The sequence below is a fragment of the Cetorhinus maximus genome, chromosome 9, assembly GCF_964194155.1.
Source record: "Cetorhinus maximus chromosome 9, sCetMax3.hap1.1, whole genome shotgun sequence".
NCBI classification, from domain to species: domain Eukaryota; kingdom Metazoa; phylum Chordata; class Chondrichthyes; order Lamniformes; family Cetorhinidae; genus Cetorhinus; species Cetorhinus maximus.
This window is the reverse complement of record NC_135887.1, coordinates 24,996,165-25,013,584: the sequence shown is the minus strand read 5'-3', so window position 1 is coordinate 25,013,584 and position 17,420 is coordinate 24,996,165. Positions and strand designations below refer to the sequence as shown.

The window sequence follows — 17,420 nt, the reverse complement described above, 5'->3', positions numbered from 1 at the left end:
TGTTACAAATGCTGGACTTTACCAGACGGTTATGTTTTAAAATGTCTCCTTTAACTCAAGATGAAACAAAACTCAGGAAAGGGGGTTGGTGAGGTCATATGAAACATGACTGCTTGGAGGCAAGCCCATATGATCTGGTTGCCATGGGGAAAGAAACTCAAAACAGACACGTATTGAAATATTAAGTGAGAGTTTTCACACTTGGGACAGCTGCTTTTTGAGACACAGATATGCAAGGCAGACAATGCTGTATGGAGCAACAGAGCAGCTACATAGGAGGAGTAGGCCATTCAGCTCATCAAGCCTGCTTTGCCATGCAATACGATTGTGGCTGATCATCCACTTCAATGCCTTTTTCCCACACTATCCCTTTATGTCACTGAAATCTGTCAATCTCTGCTTTAAATGTAACCAATGACTGAGCTTCCACAGCCCTCTGGGGCAGAGAATTCCAAAGGTTCAAAACTCTGAGTAAAAAAAAATTCTCCTCATCTCAGTCGTAAGTGGCTTCCCCCTCATGTTGAAATTGTGTCCCCTGGTTCTAGACTCCCCAACCAGGGAAACACCTTACCTGCATCTACCCTGTCGATCCCTTTAAGTATTTTGTAGGTTTCAATTAGATCACCTCTCATTCTTCGAAACTGTAGAGAATACAGGCCAAATTTCCCCAATCTCTCTTCATAGGTCAGTCCTGCCATCCCAGGAACAAGTCTGGTGAACCTTCATTAAACTCTTTCTATGGCAACAATATCCTTCCTAAGGTAAGAGACCAAACTGCACACTACTCCAGGTGCAGTCTAACCAAGGTTCTATACAATTGAAGCAAGACTTCACATCTCCTGTACTAAAATCAGACTGCTGTGGAGAAGTAGGAGGACTGTATTGTGTTAACAACCAAGCAGAATGCTTGGGAGAGTTTGTTCTTGGTTCACAAGGAAGGGGACAGAACTGACGGAACTTTTGGAGATTTAAAGGAAAAAGGAGTTGCCTAGGTAGGTCTTGCTGGTGAAAGACGGATCTGGAACACTCAGGCAGAGTGGAACGACTTTGAAGGACAGGGGAAGTTTCAACCTAGTGCAGGAAGAAGCAAACCTGCTGGAGCACTGGGAGGAACTTTGGACTTTTTCTTCTAATGCTACACATCTGCTAGAAGTGCAGTGCACAGCAAAAAGAGATTTCTCAATTGTGTTAGTTAATTTGAAAATGCCTTTTCTTTAATTTGGTGCATTAGTTGCCTGTTAAGTAATGTTTCATCAGTGTTAACTCTAGTTTGTTTGCTACAGCAAAAGTTTTAAAACGTGAAATCATGTCCTTTGGTCACTGGAAAGTTGACTTATTTTTAAAGTTATTGGTCTCCACAGGGATTGTAACACTCATTTCAAATCCCTGCATACCTCTAAATTCCTCCAGCCCTATAATCCTCAGATGCCTGCACTCTTCCAATTCTGTGCTTGCACATCCCTGATTTTAATTAATCCACCATTGACATCTCATTTCAGCTGTCTTGGCTCCTCAAGGCCTGCCTCTTGACTAAGCTTTTGGTCACCTACCCTAATATTGTCTTGTACTGTCAGTATCAAATTTTGTTCAGTAGCATTCCTGTAAAGTACCTTGGGATGTTTTACTACATTAAAAAAAGGTTCTATATAAGGGCAATGGTCTCTTTGTAAAGCAGATCCTAGGTCTATCTGCATTGGAGGACAGATGAGGATGGTAAGAGGTTCTTTATCAAAATATCAAAAGACTTGGTGAGACATCAGACCCAGGTCTGATCTGCTCGGTCATCACCAGTTATTCACTGTATAGTAATCGGAGGTGGAGTCCCCAGTTGCTTTCCCCACCCACCTCAAAACCTCTATCCCACAAGTACTGAAGCCAGTTGTATCAACACATACAACGAACAGCTTCAACACAAGAGACTATGTATAGGTAGGATAAAGGCATCATGAAGACACAAGGAGGCTACAAAGGAATATAGGTTAAATGAGTGGGCAAAGACCTGGCAAATGGAGTATAATGTGCAAAAATGTGAAATTGTCCATTTTGGCAGGAAGAATAAAAAAAAGCACATTAGCTAAATGGTGTGAGATTACAGAGCTCTAGGATGCAGAGGGATCCAGGGGTCCTAATGCATGAATCACAAAAGGCTAGTATGCAGGTACAGCGAGTAATTAGGAAAGCTAATAGAATGTTATTTAATAAAAGAGGAATTGAATACAAAAGTAGGGAGGTTATGTTCAGTTATACAAGGCATTGGTGTGATTACATCTGGAGTACTGGGTACAGTATTGGTCTCCTTATTTAAGGAAGGATGTAAATGCATTGGAAGCAGTTCAGAGAAGGTTTACTAAAATGCAAAAGATAAGGCCGAAGCATTTGCAGCAATCGTCAGCCAGAAGTGCTAAGTGAATGATCCATCTTGGCCTCCTCCGGAAGTCCCCAGCATCACAGGTGCCAGTCTTCAGCCAATTCAATTCACTCCACGTGATATCAAGAAACAGCTGAAGACATTGGATACTGCAAAGTCAACACGCCCTGACAATATTCCGGCAATAGTACTGAGGACTTGTGCTCCAGAACTTGCCGCGCCCATAGCCAAGCTGTTCCAGTACAGCTACAATACTGGCATCTACCCAGTTATATGGAAAATTTCCCAGATATGTCCTGTACACAAAAAGCAGGAACATCTAACCCGGTCAAATACCACCATAGGTCATTAATCGCGCTATTAAGCGGCACTTGCTTAGCAATAGTCTGCTCACTGACATTAAGTTTAGGTTATGGCATGGCCACTCAGCTCCTGACCTCATTACAGCCTTAGTTCAAACATGGACAAAAGAGCAATTGAGGGGAGTGACTGCCCTTGACATCAAGGCAGTATTTCACCAAGTGTGGCATCAAGCAGCCCTAGCAAAACTGGAGTCAATGGAAATCAGGGGAAAACTCTTCACTGGTTAGAGTCATACGTAGCACAAAGGAAGATGGTTCTGGTTGTTGAAGGTTAATCATCTCAGTTCCAGGACATCTGGAGTACTGGGTACAGTATTAGTCTCCTTATTTAAAGAAGGATGTAAATGCATTGGAAGCAGTTCAAAGAAGGTTTACTAAACTGCAAAAAGATGCAGGAGTTCCTCAGGGTAGTGTCCCAGGCCCAACCATCTTCAGCTGCTTCATGAATAACCTTCTTTCCATCATAAGATCAGAAGTGGGGATGTTTGCTGATGATTGCACAATGTTCAGCACCATTCGCAACTCCTCAGGTACTGAAGCAGTCCATGTCCAAAAACAGCAAGACCTGGACAATATCCAGGCTTGGGCTGACAAGTGGCAAGTAACATTCATGCCACACAAGTGGCGAATAATGACCATCTCCAACAAGAGAGAATCCAATCATCACCCCCTGACATTCAATGGCATTACCATCACTGAATCCCCCACTAATCCACATCCTGGGGGTTACCATTGACCAGAAACTCAACTGGCTCAGCCATATAAATACTGTGGCTACAAGGGCAGGATGGGGGCTACAAATCCTGCAATGAGTAACTCACCTCCTGACTTCCCAAAGCCTGTCCATCATCTACAAGGCACAAGTCAGGAGTATGATAGAATACGGTCCATTTGCCTGGATGAGTGCAGCTCCAACAAGAAACTTGACCCCGTCTAGGACAAAGCAGCCTGCTCAAGTGGCACCCCATTCACAAATATTCACTCCCTCCACCACTGATTGGCAGCAATGTGTACCATCTGCAAGATGCACTGCACGAACTCACCAAGCCTCCTTAGGTAGCGCCATCCAAACCCATGACCCCTACCACCTAGATGGACAAGGGCAGCAGATACATGGGAACATCCCCACCTGCATGTTCCCCTCCAAGTTACACACCATCCTGACTTGGAACTATATTGCTATTCCTTCACTGTCACTGGGTGAAAATCTTGGAACTCTCTCCCTAACAGCACTGTGGGTGTACCTACACCACATCAACTGTAGTGGTTCAAGAATGCAGCTCACCACCACCTTCAAGGGCAATTAGGGATGGACAATAAATGCTGGCCTAGCCAGCGATGCCCACAGCCCACGAATGAATAAAAAAAACCTGGATTGGACAGGTTGTCTTATGAGGAAAAGTTGGACAGGCTAGACTTGTGTCCAGTGGAGTTTAGAAGAAGAGGCGATTTGATTGAAACATAAAAGATAGGTCTTGACTGGGTCGATGTGGAGAGATAGTTTCCTCTTGAGAGAATCTAGTACTCGGGGCCACTGTTTAAAAATGAGTTAAGTTGCCCATTTAAGACAGGTGGGAAGAAGTCTTTTTCAGACGGTTGAGTGTCTTTGGAACTTTCTTCCTCAAAAGGCAATGGAATCAGAATTTTTGAATATTTTTAAGGCAGAGGCAGATAGATTTTTGATAAGCAAGGGGGTGAAAGGTTACCAAGGGTAGGCAGGAATGTGGAGTTGAGATTACAATCTGATCAGCCATTATCTTATTGAATGGTCGAGCCATGCTCGAAGGGCCAAGTGGCCTACACCTGCTCCTAATTCGCATGTTTGTATGTGCCCATTGATCCATTGTGGAACCATTGACATGGCTTTATAATCACCCTTCCCCTCAAGTATAGCCCTGGAGATGAGAAAGGAACCATTATTACCTCAGCACGCTTCATGAATTCATCCTGTGCTGCCTGCAAGTTGTCCTGCTCCCCGCGCCAGGCATTCAGTGCAGAGGCCTGTAGAGCTCGGCCATATGAGAAGGTCAGCGCCCATGGTTTTGGCAGTGGACATTTGTTGATGGCATTGAGGTGGATGGTGGCTTCCTCCTCACTCTGGCCTCCGGACAAGAAAGTGACTCCTGGGGGAAAAGCAGAAAACAAGACAGTCAGAAACTGCAGCGCATAGATAATATGTTTGTCTTGCTGTGCGATTTATAATCTGGCTATGAGGTTGAAGGGGCTCTGTGCATCAACTTAAAATGCTCGTGATGACTTTTGAGAGTGGAGTGCAATAGGAGGCTGTTAATACATTAACATCACATCTCCATGATATATATCTCAAATGTTTCTACTAGTCTGTGAAAAAAGACATTTTGTCGAAGCTTTTTGACTTGCACTGATCAGAACAATCACAAGAATACCAATGTCAGAAGAAGCAATGTTATACTGTATGAGAAAGACAGTGCTGAATGGTTGGCAAATGGACACTGATTGGTAGAGGCGTTGCCATGGAAAATGCACCAGTTAATGTTGACTGATAGTTAATTGCCAAGCATTGTTTGAAATTTTAAACCAGACAGCTTGACTCAGATTCCGCAGGGCAATGCTTTGATCAATGCACCAAGCGTCTATCACTTATTTTGTTTAGCTGAAACAGGCGCAGTGTACGTGTTCTGTCTGCAAAGAACAGGACCCTGTGTATATGTAACTTGCAGTACACACAAACGCCCCACACTGCGAGCCTGACTGACAATCTTAAATTGGTTGTCAGCGTAATTCTTCGCACACTGAAGACTATTTAGCAAATATTGTCCAATCGCGGAATCACATCTAATGTTGGACACTGAGTTTTGCAAGCATGGGCTGGTTGGATACGACCTGTACCTTGCCCGTTTCGAACAGTGGAAGGGATGTGCTGTTTGATATGATCCACCAGTCTTTGGGACGTACGGCCTACATACCTAGCATCACACTAGTACTGAAATTCATATACCACTTATTTGTGTGATAGGCAGAATGTCTTTTTGGCTTGACGGCAGCATCCTGTTTGTGGCGAATACCACTCGTGTAGCAGCATGAAACAGCTAGTTTCATCTGTTGCTCAAATTTTTGAGATACTTTGCCCTTCCAAGGTAATCTAAAGTAGACTGGGCAATTTTCAGGTCGAAAGTGACGGCCTTAGGCCCGTTGGGTTTGCACGATATACAGCGCAAAATGATCTGAACAGGATAGCCATTATCCTGCAGAATGTCTTTGACACGCCCTATTTCAGCATCAAGCTTGCATGGTAAACAAATGGCTTGGGCCCAATTTACGAGGTTGCCAATAAAGCCAATCTTATAGCACGTGGAACTGTAAGAACCCCAACGCACATATTGACCAGTGAAGGTAGGCTTGTGGTAGAGAATCCCCTGGCAGATTTTTCAATTGGTACGTCAAGGAAGGGGAGTTCATTTAACTGCTCCATTTCAAAGGTGAATTTGAGTGCAGGATGAAGCCCACTAAGACATGTAAGGAAACAATTACACGCTGCTATAGATTTAAATATAACAAAAGTATCATCCACATGTTGGAAATATGCAAGTGGTAGGATGTTAGGTGTCATTCCATCGAAGAACCCAAAAAAGATGTTTGAGAGAGCTGGGCCTAGAGGGGATCCCATAGCAACACCATCTATTTGGGCATACATGGTGTCATTAAAGCTGAACTCAACTCAAGTTGCCACATTCATAAGCTCAATGAATACTGATTCACGCAATGGTGGCGGGCCTAGATCACCATGATATAGTGCTGCAGCGCAAATATCTATGGCTTCCTTAAGTGGAACACTGGTGAATAATGTCAAATGAGCACATGGACAAAGCTTTGCTATTGATCTGCAAGTCCTGTATGGTCTTCGTAAATGGGAAGGAATCCTTCACCATGTATCTGGAAAACTTGTTCAAAACTGGTTGTAACAACTCACCCAACCATTTAGGCAGTGCGGACTCAATGGGCCTAATGGTCTCCTTCTTCACTGTAAAGATTGTGATTAACAACACCATGTATGCCCAAATAGATGCTGTTGCCATGGGATCCCCTCTAGGCCCAGCTCTCGCAAACATCTTTATTGGGTTCCATAAGAAATGGGTCTTCAATGGAATGACACCCAACCTTCTACCGCTTGCATATTTCCAATATGTGGATGATACGTTTGCTATATTTAAATCTGTAGCAGCGTGTAATAATTTCCTTACATGTCTTAATGTGCTCCACTCTGTGCTCAAATTCACCTTTGAAATGGAGCAGTCAAATGAACTCCCTTTCCTTGACATACCAGTTGAGAAGTCTGCCAGTGGGTTCTCTACCACGGTCTACCGCAAGCCTACCTTCATGAGTCAATATATGCATTGGGATTCTTACAGTTCCAATCACTATAACATTGCCTTTAATGTCAACCTTGTAAATAGGGCCCAAGCCATTTGCTCACCATGCAAGTTTGATGCTGAAATAGGACGTGTCAAAGACATCCTGTGGGATAATAGCTATCATGATCAGATAATTTCTTGCCGTATATCACATACACCCATGAGCATGCCTAAGACCATCACTTTCGGCCCTGAGAAGTGCCCAGTCCATCTCAGATTACCCTAGAAGGGCAAGGTATCTCAAAAATTTGGGCAACAGGTGAAGCTAACTGTTTCATGTTGCTACTATGCAGTAGCAAAACAAGTGGTATTTGCCACTAACAGGGTGCTGCCTTCAAGCTAAAAAGACATTCTGCCTATCACAGAAATGATTAATGTGGTATATGAATTTCAGTACTAGTGTGATGTAGGCCATACATCCCAATAACTGGCAGATCGTATCAAACAGCATGTCCCTTCCACTGTTCATAACGGGCAAGGTACAGGCCGTACCCAACCAGCCCGTGCTTGCAAAACTCAAAACAGTGTCCAACATTAGATGTGATTCCGCAATTGGATGATATTTGCTAAATAATCCTTTGTGCTGCTAAGAATTATACTGACAACCATTTTAAGATTGTCAGTCGGGCTCGCAGTGTGGCGCTTTTGCATATACTGGAACTACATATAAATACACAGGGCCCTGTTCTTTGCAGACAGAGAACATGTACGCACATTGTCACTTATTTTGTTTAGCTGAAACAGGTGCAGTCATTCGCTGGCTCATTCCTCAGGGCAATGCCTTGACCAATCAAGAGTCAAGCTGCCTAGTTTAAAATTTCAAACAATGCTCGACAATTAACTGTCAGTCAACATTAACTGGTGCATTCTCCATGGCAACGCCTCTATCAGTGTCCACTTGCCAATCAATCGGCACTGTCTTCTCATACAGTACAAAGTTGTTGCTTCCCCTGACATTGGTATTCTTGCGATTGTCCTGATGTCTGCAAGACAAAAAGCTTTAACAAAATGTCTTTTACAACAGTACTCAAGTTCTGTACTACCAAACGACTATTAGCCTGTACATCTTTAAAATGAATAAAAAATGTAATCTATCCAGTATATGAACATTTGAAATAGGATCAGCAATAGGCCATACAGCCTATTGAGCCTGGTCCACCGTTCAATATGATCATGGCTGCTGTTGGGCAGCAACTGCACTTTCCTGCCCACTCCCCATATCTCTTGATTCCTTGAGACACCAAAAATCCGTTTCTCTCTGTAAGACTTGAATATATTCAATAATGTTACATCCACAACCCTCTGGGGTAATGAATTTTTGGAATTCATAACCCTTTGAATGAAGAAATTTCTCTTTATCTCAGTCCTAAATGATCAGCCCCTTATCCTAAAACTGTGTCCCCTTGTTCTAGATTCCCCAGCCAGGGGAAACAATGTCTCACCATCTACCCTGTCGAGCCCCTTCATAATCTTGAATGTTTCAATGAAATCAGCTGTCATTCTTCTAAACTCCAGAGAATATAGACCCAATTTATTCAATCTCTCTTCATAGGACAAACCTCTCATCCCAGGGACAAATGTAGTGAGCCGTTTCCAATGCAAGTACATTGTTCCTTAAACATGGAAGCCAAAATTGCACGCAGTATTCTAGGTGTGGTCTCACTGAAGCCCCAAACAATCATAGCAAGACTTCTTTATTCCTGTACTCCAATTCTTTGCAATAAAGGCCAACATGCCAACTGCTTTTCTAATAAACTTGCTGTACTTGCATACTGTATTCCTTGTACAAGTACAGCCAAGTCGTTCTGAAAATCAAATTTCACACCTTCTAAAGAATATTCTGCTTTTCTATTATGACTGAAGTGAATAACCTCGTACCTACCCACATTATACTCCATCTGCTACCTTGTTGCCTATTCACTTAACCTGTCTATACCTCTTTGCAGCCTGTGTCCTCCTCACAGCTTGCAATCCCACTTAGCTTTGTTATCAACAATCTTAGATACACTACTCCCCATCTCCTTATCTCAATCATTATTATAGATTGTAAATAGCTGAGGTCTCAGCACTGATCCTTGCAACACTCTACTAGTCACAGAATGTGCCATTTATCCCTACTGTCTGCTTCCTGTTAACCAATCTCTTTCCATACTAATATATCACCCCAACTCCATGAGCCCTTAACTTGTGTATTAACCTTTCATGTGGCACCTTATGAAATGTCTTTTGGAAATCAAAGTATACCACATCTGGTGGTTCCCCTTTATCTACCTCACTAGTTACATTCTCCAAAAGTGCTAATAAATTTGTCAAACACGATTTCCCTTTAGTAAAACCACGTTGATTTTGTCTGATCATATTATGATTTTCTAAGTGCATTAAGACTTCCTTAATAATAGATTGCAGCAGTTCCTTTCTTGAATAGTAATGTTACATTTGCCAACTTCCAATTTGCTGGGATCATTCTAGAATCTAGGGAATTTTGGAAAATCATAGCTGCAGAAATAATGGATGTGCTGGCTATCTCTTTTAGAACCCTAGGCTGTATGCCATCAGGTCCTGGGGGTTTGTTGGATTTTAGTGCGTTGAGTATTTCCAGTACTTATTCCCTCTGCTGCTATTAACTCCCTTACCTTTATTAGCCCCTAGGTTACCCTCTATTTCTACTGTGAAGACGGGCACAACATATTTTGTTCAGCGTTTCTACCATTTCCTCATTCCCCATGATAATTTCTCTTGTCTCTGCTTCTAAGAGACCAACATTTACTTTTGCCACTGTCCTCCTTTTTATATTGTTATAAAAGTTCTTCCAATCAGTTTTTATATTCCTGGCTAGTTTACTCTCATATTCTATTTTTTCCCCTTAGTATCACTTTTTGATGGCCCTTTGCTGGTTTCTGAAACACTCCCAATCCTCAGACTTCCATTATTCTTTGCAATATTATAAGACTTTTTTTAATTTAATACTATCCTTAACCTCCTTAGTAAGCATGACGAAGTGACACAATGTTAGGGTGAGGGCATTATTTTTCTGTTAACTTTCTGTCCTGAACATGTTGATCCCTTCAGTCACCTAAGTACTGTTTGTGTCAGCTGGCTGCCAGGCACATGGTGTGATCCACAATGACCATCTTCCATGCCATCAAGGGTAAATACCAGTTCTCTGATTTGTACCATGTCTTCAAGCATTTCAACATCATTGCACTCCACAATATAACTAACATTACTACATGCAGGAGGCAATAATTTAAGAGAGGTTTGTGAGAAAAACGCAAAATAGTAATTTATGCCCCAAGATCACTCATTAAAACTACAAACATTCTCTGTTTCCCATTAATATTATGCAGCTCACAATGAGTACCAAGGAAACCCTTCAACCAGGATCCACATACCTGGGACAGCAGGTGGGACTGTGCGTCGCAACGCAGTAACTGTGGAGATGGCAACCTCCTCTGGGCTGTACTTGGTGGGGCAGGCATGGCCTGCAGTCACCATGTTGGGCTTTAACAAAGTGCCCTCCAGATAAATGTGGTGATCACTTAGGGCCTTGTAGACTGCCCCCAACACCTGAAAACACAAAAAGTAAACATTTTATAATTCACAAACGTCCAGTGCAGAGAAATGCTTCTCTGTTTTCGCAACCCAGTTCTCTTTGTAGTTCTCTATGTAGGGATTAATAGGTAGGAATTTGTCTGAGTTCATTTTCAGGTTGTGAATTAGAGTTGCCCTCACAACGTGTGCCCCAATCAAAAGGCCCAAGACTGGCCTGAAATCAAGCCTTGTTATAATAGTTCAGGCAAGTAACACAGGCAGCTCCCTCAACAGCACATGAATTTCACGCAGCTTGCCTCAGGTGAGGGGTGGGTGCAACTGTGGCTGGCAGTGGTGCTGGGAGGAGTTCTCTTGGTCCACCTGGCTGAACATTAATTTAAAAAGAAATTGAACTAGCATTCTTGATGTTAGCCGATTCCAAGGTTGTGTCCACACTGGGAGAAGCCCAACAGCTGATCCACTTGTGCAGACTAATTTTTCAGAGGGGACCCAAAGTGGCTAAGACATCCATTTGGCCTCCCGCTAACAAATGTTAGGAGCCTAATGTCCATCTTAGGCAGCCAAATTGGGTGCCTGAAAAATCAGACATAAACTTACTGCATTGATCACAAAAAAAAAAATCAGGCATAGCTCAAAATGGCATTGGACTTTTTTCCCTAAGGTGTCCCTGAGGAACAGGGCTTAGCCTCATCAATTGGTCATTCTTGCCTGCTTTAGGCTAAGGGGTGGTAGATTTAAATCAGAGATGAGGAGGAATTACTTTTCTCAAAGGGTCGTGAATCTGTGGAATTCACTACCTCAGAGTGCAGTGGATGCCGGGACGCTGAATAAATTTGAGGAGATAGACAGATTTTTAATTAATAATGGGTTGAAAGGTTATGGGGAGAGGGCGAGAAATTGGAATTGAGGCCAAAATGAGATCAGCCATGATCGTAATGAATAGCGGGGCAGGCTCGAGGGGCTGAATTGCCTACTCCTGCTCCTAGTTCTTATGTTCTTATTCCACCTGGAAAATTGCAGAAACAATGACTGATTTTTACTCTGACATTGCTCCTCCAAGTGCAACCCCGTTAGAATTAGTCTGTTTCGCTTCATTGCCCATGTCCAATGGCTTATATATCCTTCACTTGGACTGGTTAGCCATACCCACCTTTGGGTTAGCTTTAATTGCCTCAGCCCAGTATGTATACATCGACAGTAATGCGTTCTCTCAAGAGTTTGCTCGCATTTATTTTGTTCCATTAATTTTATTCTTCAATTACACTATTTTGTCATTTTACACTAATCAGTTTTGCACTTCATTTGTCTTCTAATTTGCAAGCTCCATTTTTACCTGCGGTCACCATGGCGGGTCAGTCTCTGGCTCTAGAGCCAATAATATCTGATTTTGATTGACCAGTTATTTACAATACAACAGTGACTACATTTGAAAGTACTTCATTGACCAGAAACCACTTTAGACAAAGTTTTGGAAAGACACTAAATAAATCAAAGGTTTTTTTTTCTCCAACCAACCTTTTCTGTGACATACTGGCATCGCTTCAGATCATGGTCGCCATCAGGAAGGATCTCAGGCTCCACAATGGGAACAATGCCATTCTAGAACACAAGGAGGAAAAATGATGAAGACATGCAGAGATCCAGAGCCCCACCTCTCTAGAAATCAAAACCTCCAAACTGCTTATTAGTGGAACTTTCCCCATTACCTGTACTATCTTGCCTCCCAACACCTTGATGCACACTGCTGAATTGTCGGTTTTCACAGCCTTCATCTCATTACAACAGTGAACATACAAAATAGGAGTAGGCCATTCAGCCCTTTGAGCTCACTGACATTCAATGAGACGTGGCTGATCATCTACTTAAAACACCATTTTCCTGCACTATCCTTGTATCCCTTGATGTTTTTAATATGTAAAAATCTATCGATCTTAGTCTTGAACATACTCGACGACTGAGCTTCCACAGCCCTCTGGAGCAGCAAATTCCAAAGATTCACCATCCTCTAAGTGAAGATATCCTTCTCATCTCGGTCCTAAATGGCCTACTGAGACTGTGTCTTCTGGCTCTAGAGGCAAATCCAAAATCCAGGGCAATCCAATCCCTCTCCCCATTTTATCCCTTCCTCTCCTGAAGCTACCAATGTTTGTGGTACGAACACATTCCAGTACTCTTCACAAGTGGCCAATCTTCATGTGTGAGCCTTGTTAGGAATTTGGCATACTAATCAGTAATTGAAGGGGTCACAGGCCAGCCTGGTTCAGACAAGTGGACACAGCAGACTTTTCAACAGCATAACTGGATAGTGATTGGGAGTGCTGATTTTCCCCTTCCTCACGCAGAAGTGTGAGAATGTGTTGTTCATTTCTTTAACTACTCTGGCTGAGGTGGGTTCGTTCAAGACAAAGCAGGAGTCTTCCCAATTTGCAGGGTTTCTTTCACGCACCCCCCGCAACCACACAAACTAGGTATACTTTACCAACACAGCTTGTGGGTGACCTACGCTACTCATTTACTGTGGTGTCTGCATGTTGAAAGGAGACTGAAACTTCGCATAAGGCTAGTGTGGTGGCAACTGCAAACAGATTCTATAACCTGCATTAACACATTGGCACACGGTTCCACTTTACCTGCTGGCAGATACTGGCGTAACGTGCCAGGACATTAGCATTCTCAATGATAGCAAGGGAGGATGGAGTTGTGTCACTGATCTTCAAGACACAGCGCCACTTTGCAAAGTCTGCTCCATCCTTCTTGTACTGAGCACAACGTTCTGACAGTCCATCCAGACCTATAAAACCAACACAGACCAGCTGTTAAGCACTGCCCAGTTCAGGCACAGGCACCCACAGGAACAAAAAGTATAAACACAAGCCTTTATTTTATAATAAGTAGATTTCTGTATTTTAATTCTGCAATGCAAAACAGGATAAATCAAATATTAAAAGTTGGCTTCAGCCAGCTGTGCCTCTGGAAGGATTCTACAACTAATACACAAACTGACTGCCCAAAAACAGACATCAATGGAAATATCTGTCTATATTTGTTTCTGAACAAGCCTTGAAATTAAGTAGGAAAATGCATTTACGCTATAACAAAATTGCTAGGTGGCTGGAATACTTTGGAATGTTCAGCTGAAGCACTCTCATGTCAGTGACAGATGATTGTGGGTTTGTGCCCCACTTGAAAGATTTGACCACATAATCCAGGCTGACACTCCCAATGTAGTACTGAGTGGGTGCTGTGCATTTAGAAGTGCCATCTTTTGGTTGAGATATTAAATCAAAGTCCCATCAGCCCTCTTCAGTTGGACGTAAAAAGATTCACTGACATTATTTGAAGACCAAAGAAGTTCTCCCCAATGCCCTGGGCAACATTTATCCCTCAGCCAACATCATTAAAACATTAACTGGTCTTTATCTCACTGCTGTTTGAGAGACTTGTACATTACACCAGTGATTGAAACCCAAATGTACTAAATTGGCTGTAAAGCCAGAGAATCAGTGACCAAACTAAGATTCACAGCTGGCTGAGCATCATATCTGAAAGTGTTATGAGGACAAGTGTGACTATGCATCCAAAACAGTGAATTTGACACAGGTGATAGCACCTCAAAGTAAAGTCATGAAAACTAGGATCAAACAAAAAAATGCGAGAAACACTCAGCTGGTCAGGCAGCATCTGGAGAGATAAAAAGTTAATGTTTCAGGTCGATGACCCTCATCAGAATCCACTTTGCTCTCCACAAGATGCTGCCTGACCTATTGTGTATTTCCAGCATTTTCATTACAAATTTCCAGAATCCACAGTATTTTTCTTGACTAGTTAAATATTAGTCTGATACAATAACATGTACTTACACACAAAACAAATTTGAGTACTTCTAGCCTGTACATACTGGTCTACGAGTGTATTTCCCACCCTCATGAGGCATAGAGAAGCATGGACATCCCCAACCCCCACCATCAACCTCCAGGTTAATTTTGAATTTAAGCACACACTACAAACCCATAAACAGCATGTACAAGCACAAAACTTTCCATTCATAGCAGACTCACTGTACTGATGCAGAATACCCTGTTGCCATGAATCCAAGACAAAAATGTTGGGAAAAACCTGAACTGCAACATCTGCCACTTCCAATGAGAAATCTCACTAGACAGAGCAATGAAAATTCATTCCCATTCATGCCAGTACTGGGTTCAGAGTTGCCTGTTCCTCTTGGCTCTGAAGGAGCTGGCACATGTTTACATACATCTCTGTGGGCACTGTTTGCCCTTTGATACCGCAAAGAAGCAGTGGCTCACAGCAGGAATTCTGGTCATTCCCCCCACCCACCACAAACAGACACATATTGCCTTCCTAGAGCATGGGCACTGAGGCCAAAATAGCTTCATCCTGATTGAATTCTATCAATTCAGCCCAAATTGGAAATCAGAGACCTTCATGGTCCATGGATCAGAGCCACGCTGGATGGGCATTTCTTATGAACCATTAGGGAAGCCATTGCTTCCAGCTGACTGGAAATCATGCTTAAAGATGCATTCGGATGAGACCTGGAGATCCTCAGGTGTCAACACCTCTCCCTGCCTCCTGGCTGCTCCATTTAAAAATGAATTAGTTAGGGGGGCACCCCATTGAATCCACACCAAACCCACTGAGAATGAGTGGGAAGGCAGTGGTATAGTGGTTTGTTGCTGGATTAGAAATCCAGGGTAATGCTCTGGAGACCCAGGTTCAAATCCCACTATGGCAGATGGTGAAATCTGAATTCAATAAAAAGTCTTCTAATTAAAAGTCTAATGATATCATGAAACCATTGTCGAATGTCAGAAAAATCCATCTGGTTCACTAATGTCCTGTAGGGAAGGAAATCTGCTGTTCTTACCTGGTCTGACCTACATGTGACTCCAGACCCACAGCAATATGGTTGACTCATGTGCCCTCTGAAATGGCCAAGCAAGCCACTCAGTTGTATCAAACCGCCAAAAAGCCTAAAAGGAATGGAACTGGATGGACTATCCAACAACGGCAAACTCAGCCCTGTTGTCCCTGCAAAGTCCTCCTTACTAACATCTGGGGGCTAGTGTCAAAAGTTGGGAAAGCTGTCTCACAGACTAGTCAAGCAACAGACTGACATAATCACCCTCACAGAAACATACCTTACAGATAATGTCCCAGACACCCCCATCAACGTTCCTGGGTATGTCCTGTCCCACCGGCAAGGCAGACACAGCAGAGGTGGTGGCACAGTGGTATACAGTCGGGAGGGAGTTGCCCTGGGAGTCCTTAACATCAAGTCTGGACCCCATGAAGTCTTATGGCATCAGGTCAAACATGGGCAAGTAAACCTCCTGCTGATACCACATAGTGTGCCCCCCGACCTCCTCAGCTGATGATTCAGTAATCCTCCATGTTGAGCACCACTTGGAAGAAGCACCGAGGGTACAAAGGGTGGAGAATGTACTCTGAGTGGGGGACTTCAATGTCCATCGCCAAGAGTGGCTCGGTGGCACTACTGCTTCCCTAAAGGACATAGCTGCTAGACTGGGTCTGTGGCAGGTGGTGAGGGAACCAACGAGAGAAAAACATACTTGACCTCATCCTCACCAATCTGCCTGCTACAGATGCATCTGTCCATGACAGTATCGGTAGGAGTGATCACCGCACCATCTTTGTGGAGACGAAGTCCCATCTTCACCTTGAGGATACCCTCCATCGTGTTGTGTGGCACTACCACCATGCTAAATGGGATAGATGTTGAACAGATCTAGCCAGTAAAGATTGGGCATCCATGAGGCACTGAGGGCCATCAGCAGCAGCAGAATTGTACTCGAACACAATCTGTAACCTCATGGCCTGGCATATCCCCCAATCTACCATTACCACCAAACCAAGGGGTCAACCCTAGTTCAATGAAGAGTGCAGGAGGGCATGCCAGGAGCAGCACCAGACTTACCTAAAAATGAGGTGTCAACCTGGTGAAGTTACAACACAGGACTACTTGCATGCCAAACCGTATAAACAGCAAGTGATAGAGCTAAGCAATTCCACAAATAATGGATCAGTTCTAAGCTCTGCAGTCCGGTCATACCCAGTCATGAATGGTGGTGGACAATTAAATAACTGACTGGAGGAGGAGGCTCCACAAATATCCTTTTCCTCAATGATGGAGGAGCCCAATACATCAGTGCAAAAAGCTGAAGCATTTGCAACCATCTTCAGCCAGAAGTGCCGAGTGGATGATCCATCTAGGCCTCCTCCGGAGGCCTGCAGCATCACAGATGCCAGTCTTCAGCCAATTTGATTCACTCCATGTGATATCAAAAAACAGATGATGCACTGTATAGTGCAAAGGCTGTGGCCCTGATGACATTCCAGTAATAGTACTGAAAATTTGTGCTCCAGAACTTGCTGCGCCCCTAGCTAAGCTGTTCCAGTACAGCTACAACACTATAGTGTTGTACTACCCAGCAATGTGGAAAATTGCCCAGGTATGTCCTGTATACAAAAAGCAGGAAATTGTCAATTGAACAAAGTCCCAACCCAGCCAATTACCACACCATCAGTCTACTCTCCATCATCAGTAAAATGATGGAAGGGGTCATCAACAGTGCTATCAAGCAGCACTTGCTTAGCACTAACCTGCTCAGTGATGCTTAGTTTGGGTTCCATCAGGGCCACTCAGCCTCTGAGCTCATTATAGCCTTGGTTCAAACATAGACAAAAGAGCTGAACTGCCCTTGG

The 17,420-nt window shown here is 43.3% G+C and overlaps 1 protein-coding gene across 1 annotated transcript in view; it reads right to left on the bottom strand.

Moving 5' to 3' along the window:
• The window catches only part of aldocb (aldolase C, fructose-bisphosphate, b), a 34,925-nt gene that overhangs the window by 1,071 nt on the left and 16,434 nt on the right, over positions 1 to 17,420 (bottom strand). Inside the window, exons 5-8 of the mRNA XM_078548308.1 lie at positions 13,304 to 13,464; positions 12,189 to 12,272; positions 10,514 to 10,688; positions 4,654 to 4,853 (exon numbers count right to left, since the gene is read on the bottom strand). Coding sequence (XP_078404434.1) covers positions 4,654 to 4,853; positions 10,514 to 10,688; positions 12,189 to 12,272; positions 13,304 to 13,464 — 620 coding nt within the window. The remainder of the gene's footprint in view (positions 1 to 4,653; positions 4,854 to 10,513; positions 10,689 to 12,188; positions 12,273 to 13,303; positions 13,465 to 17,420) is intronic.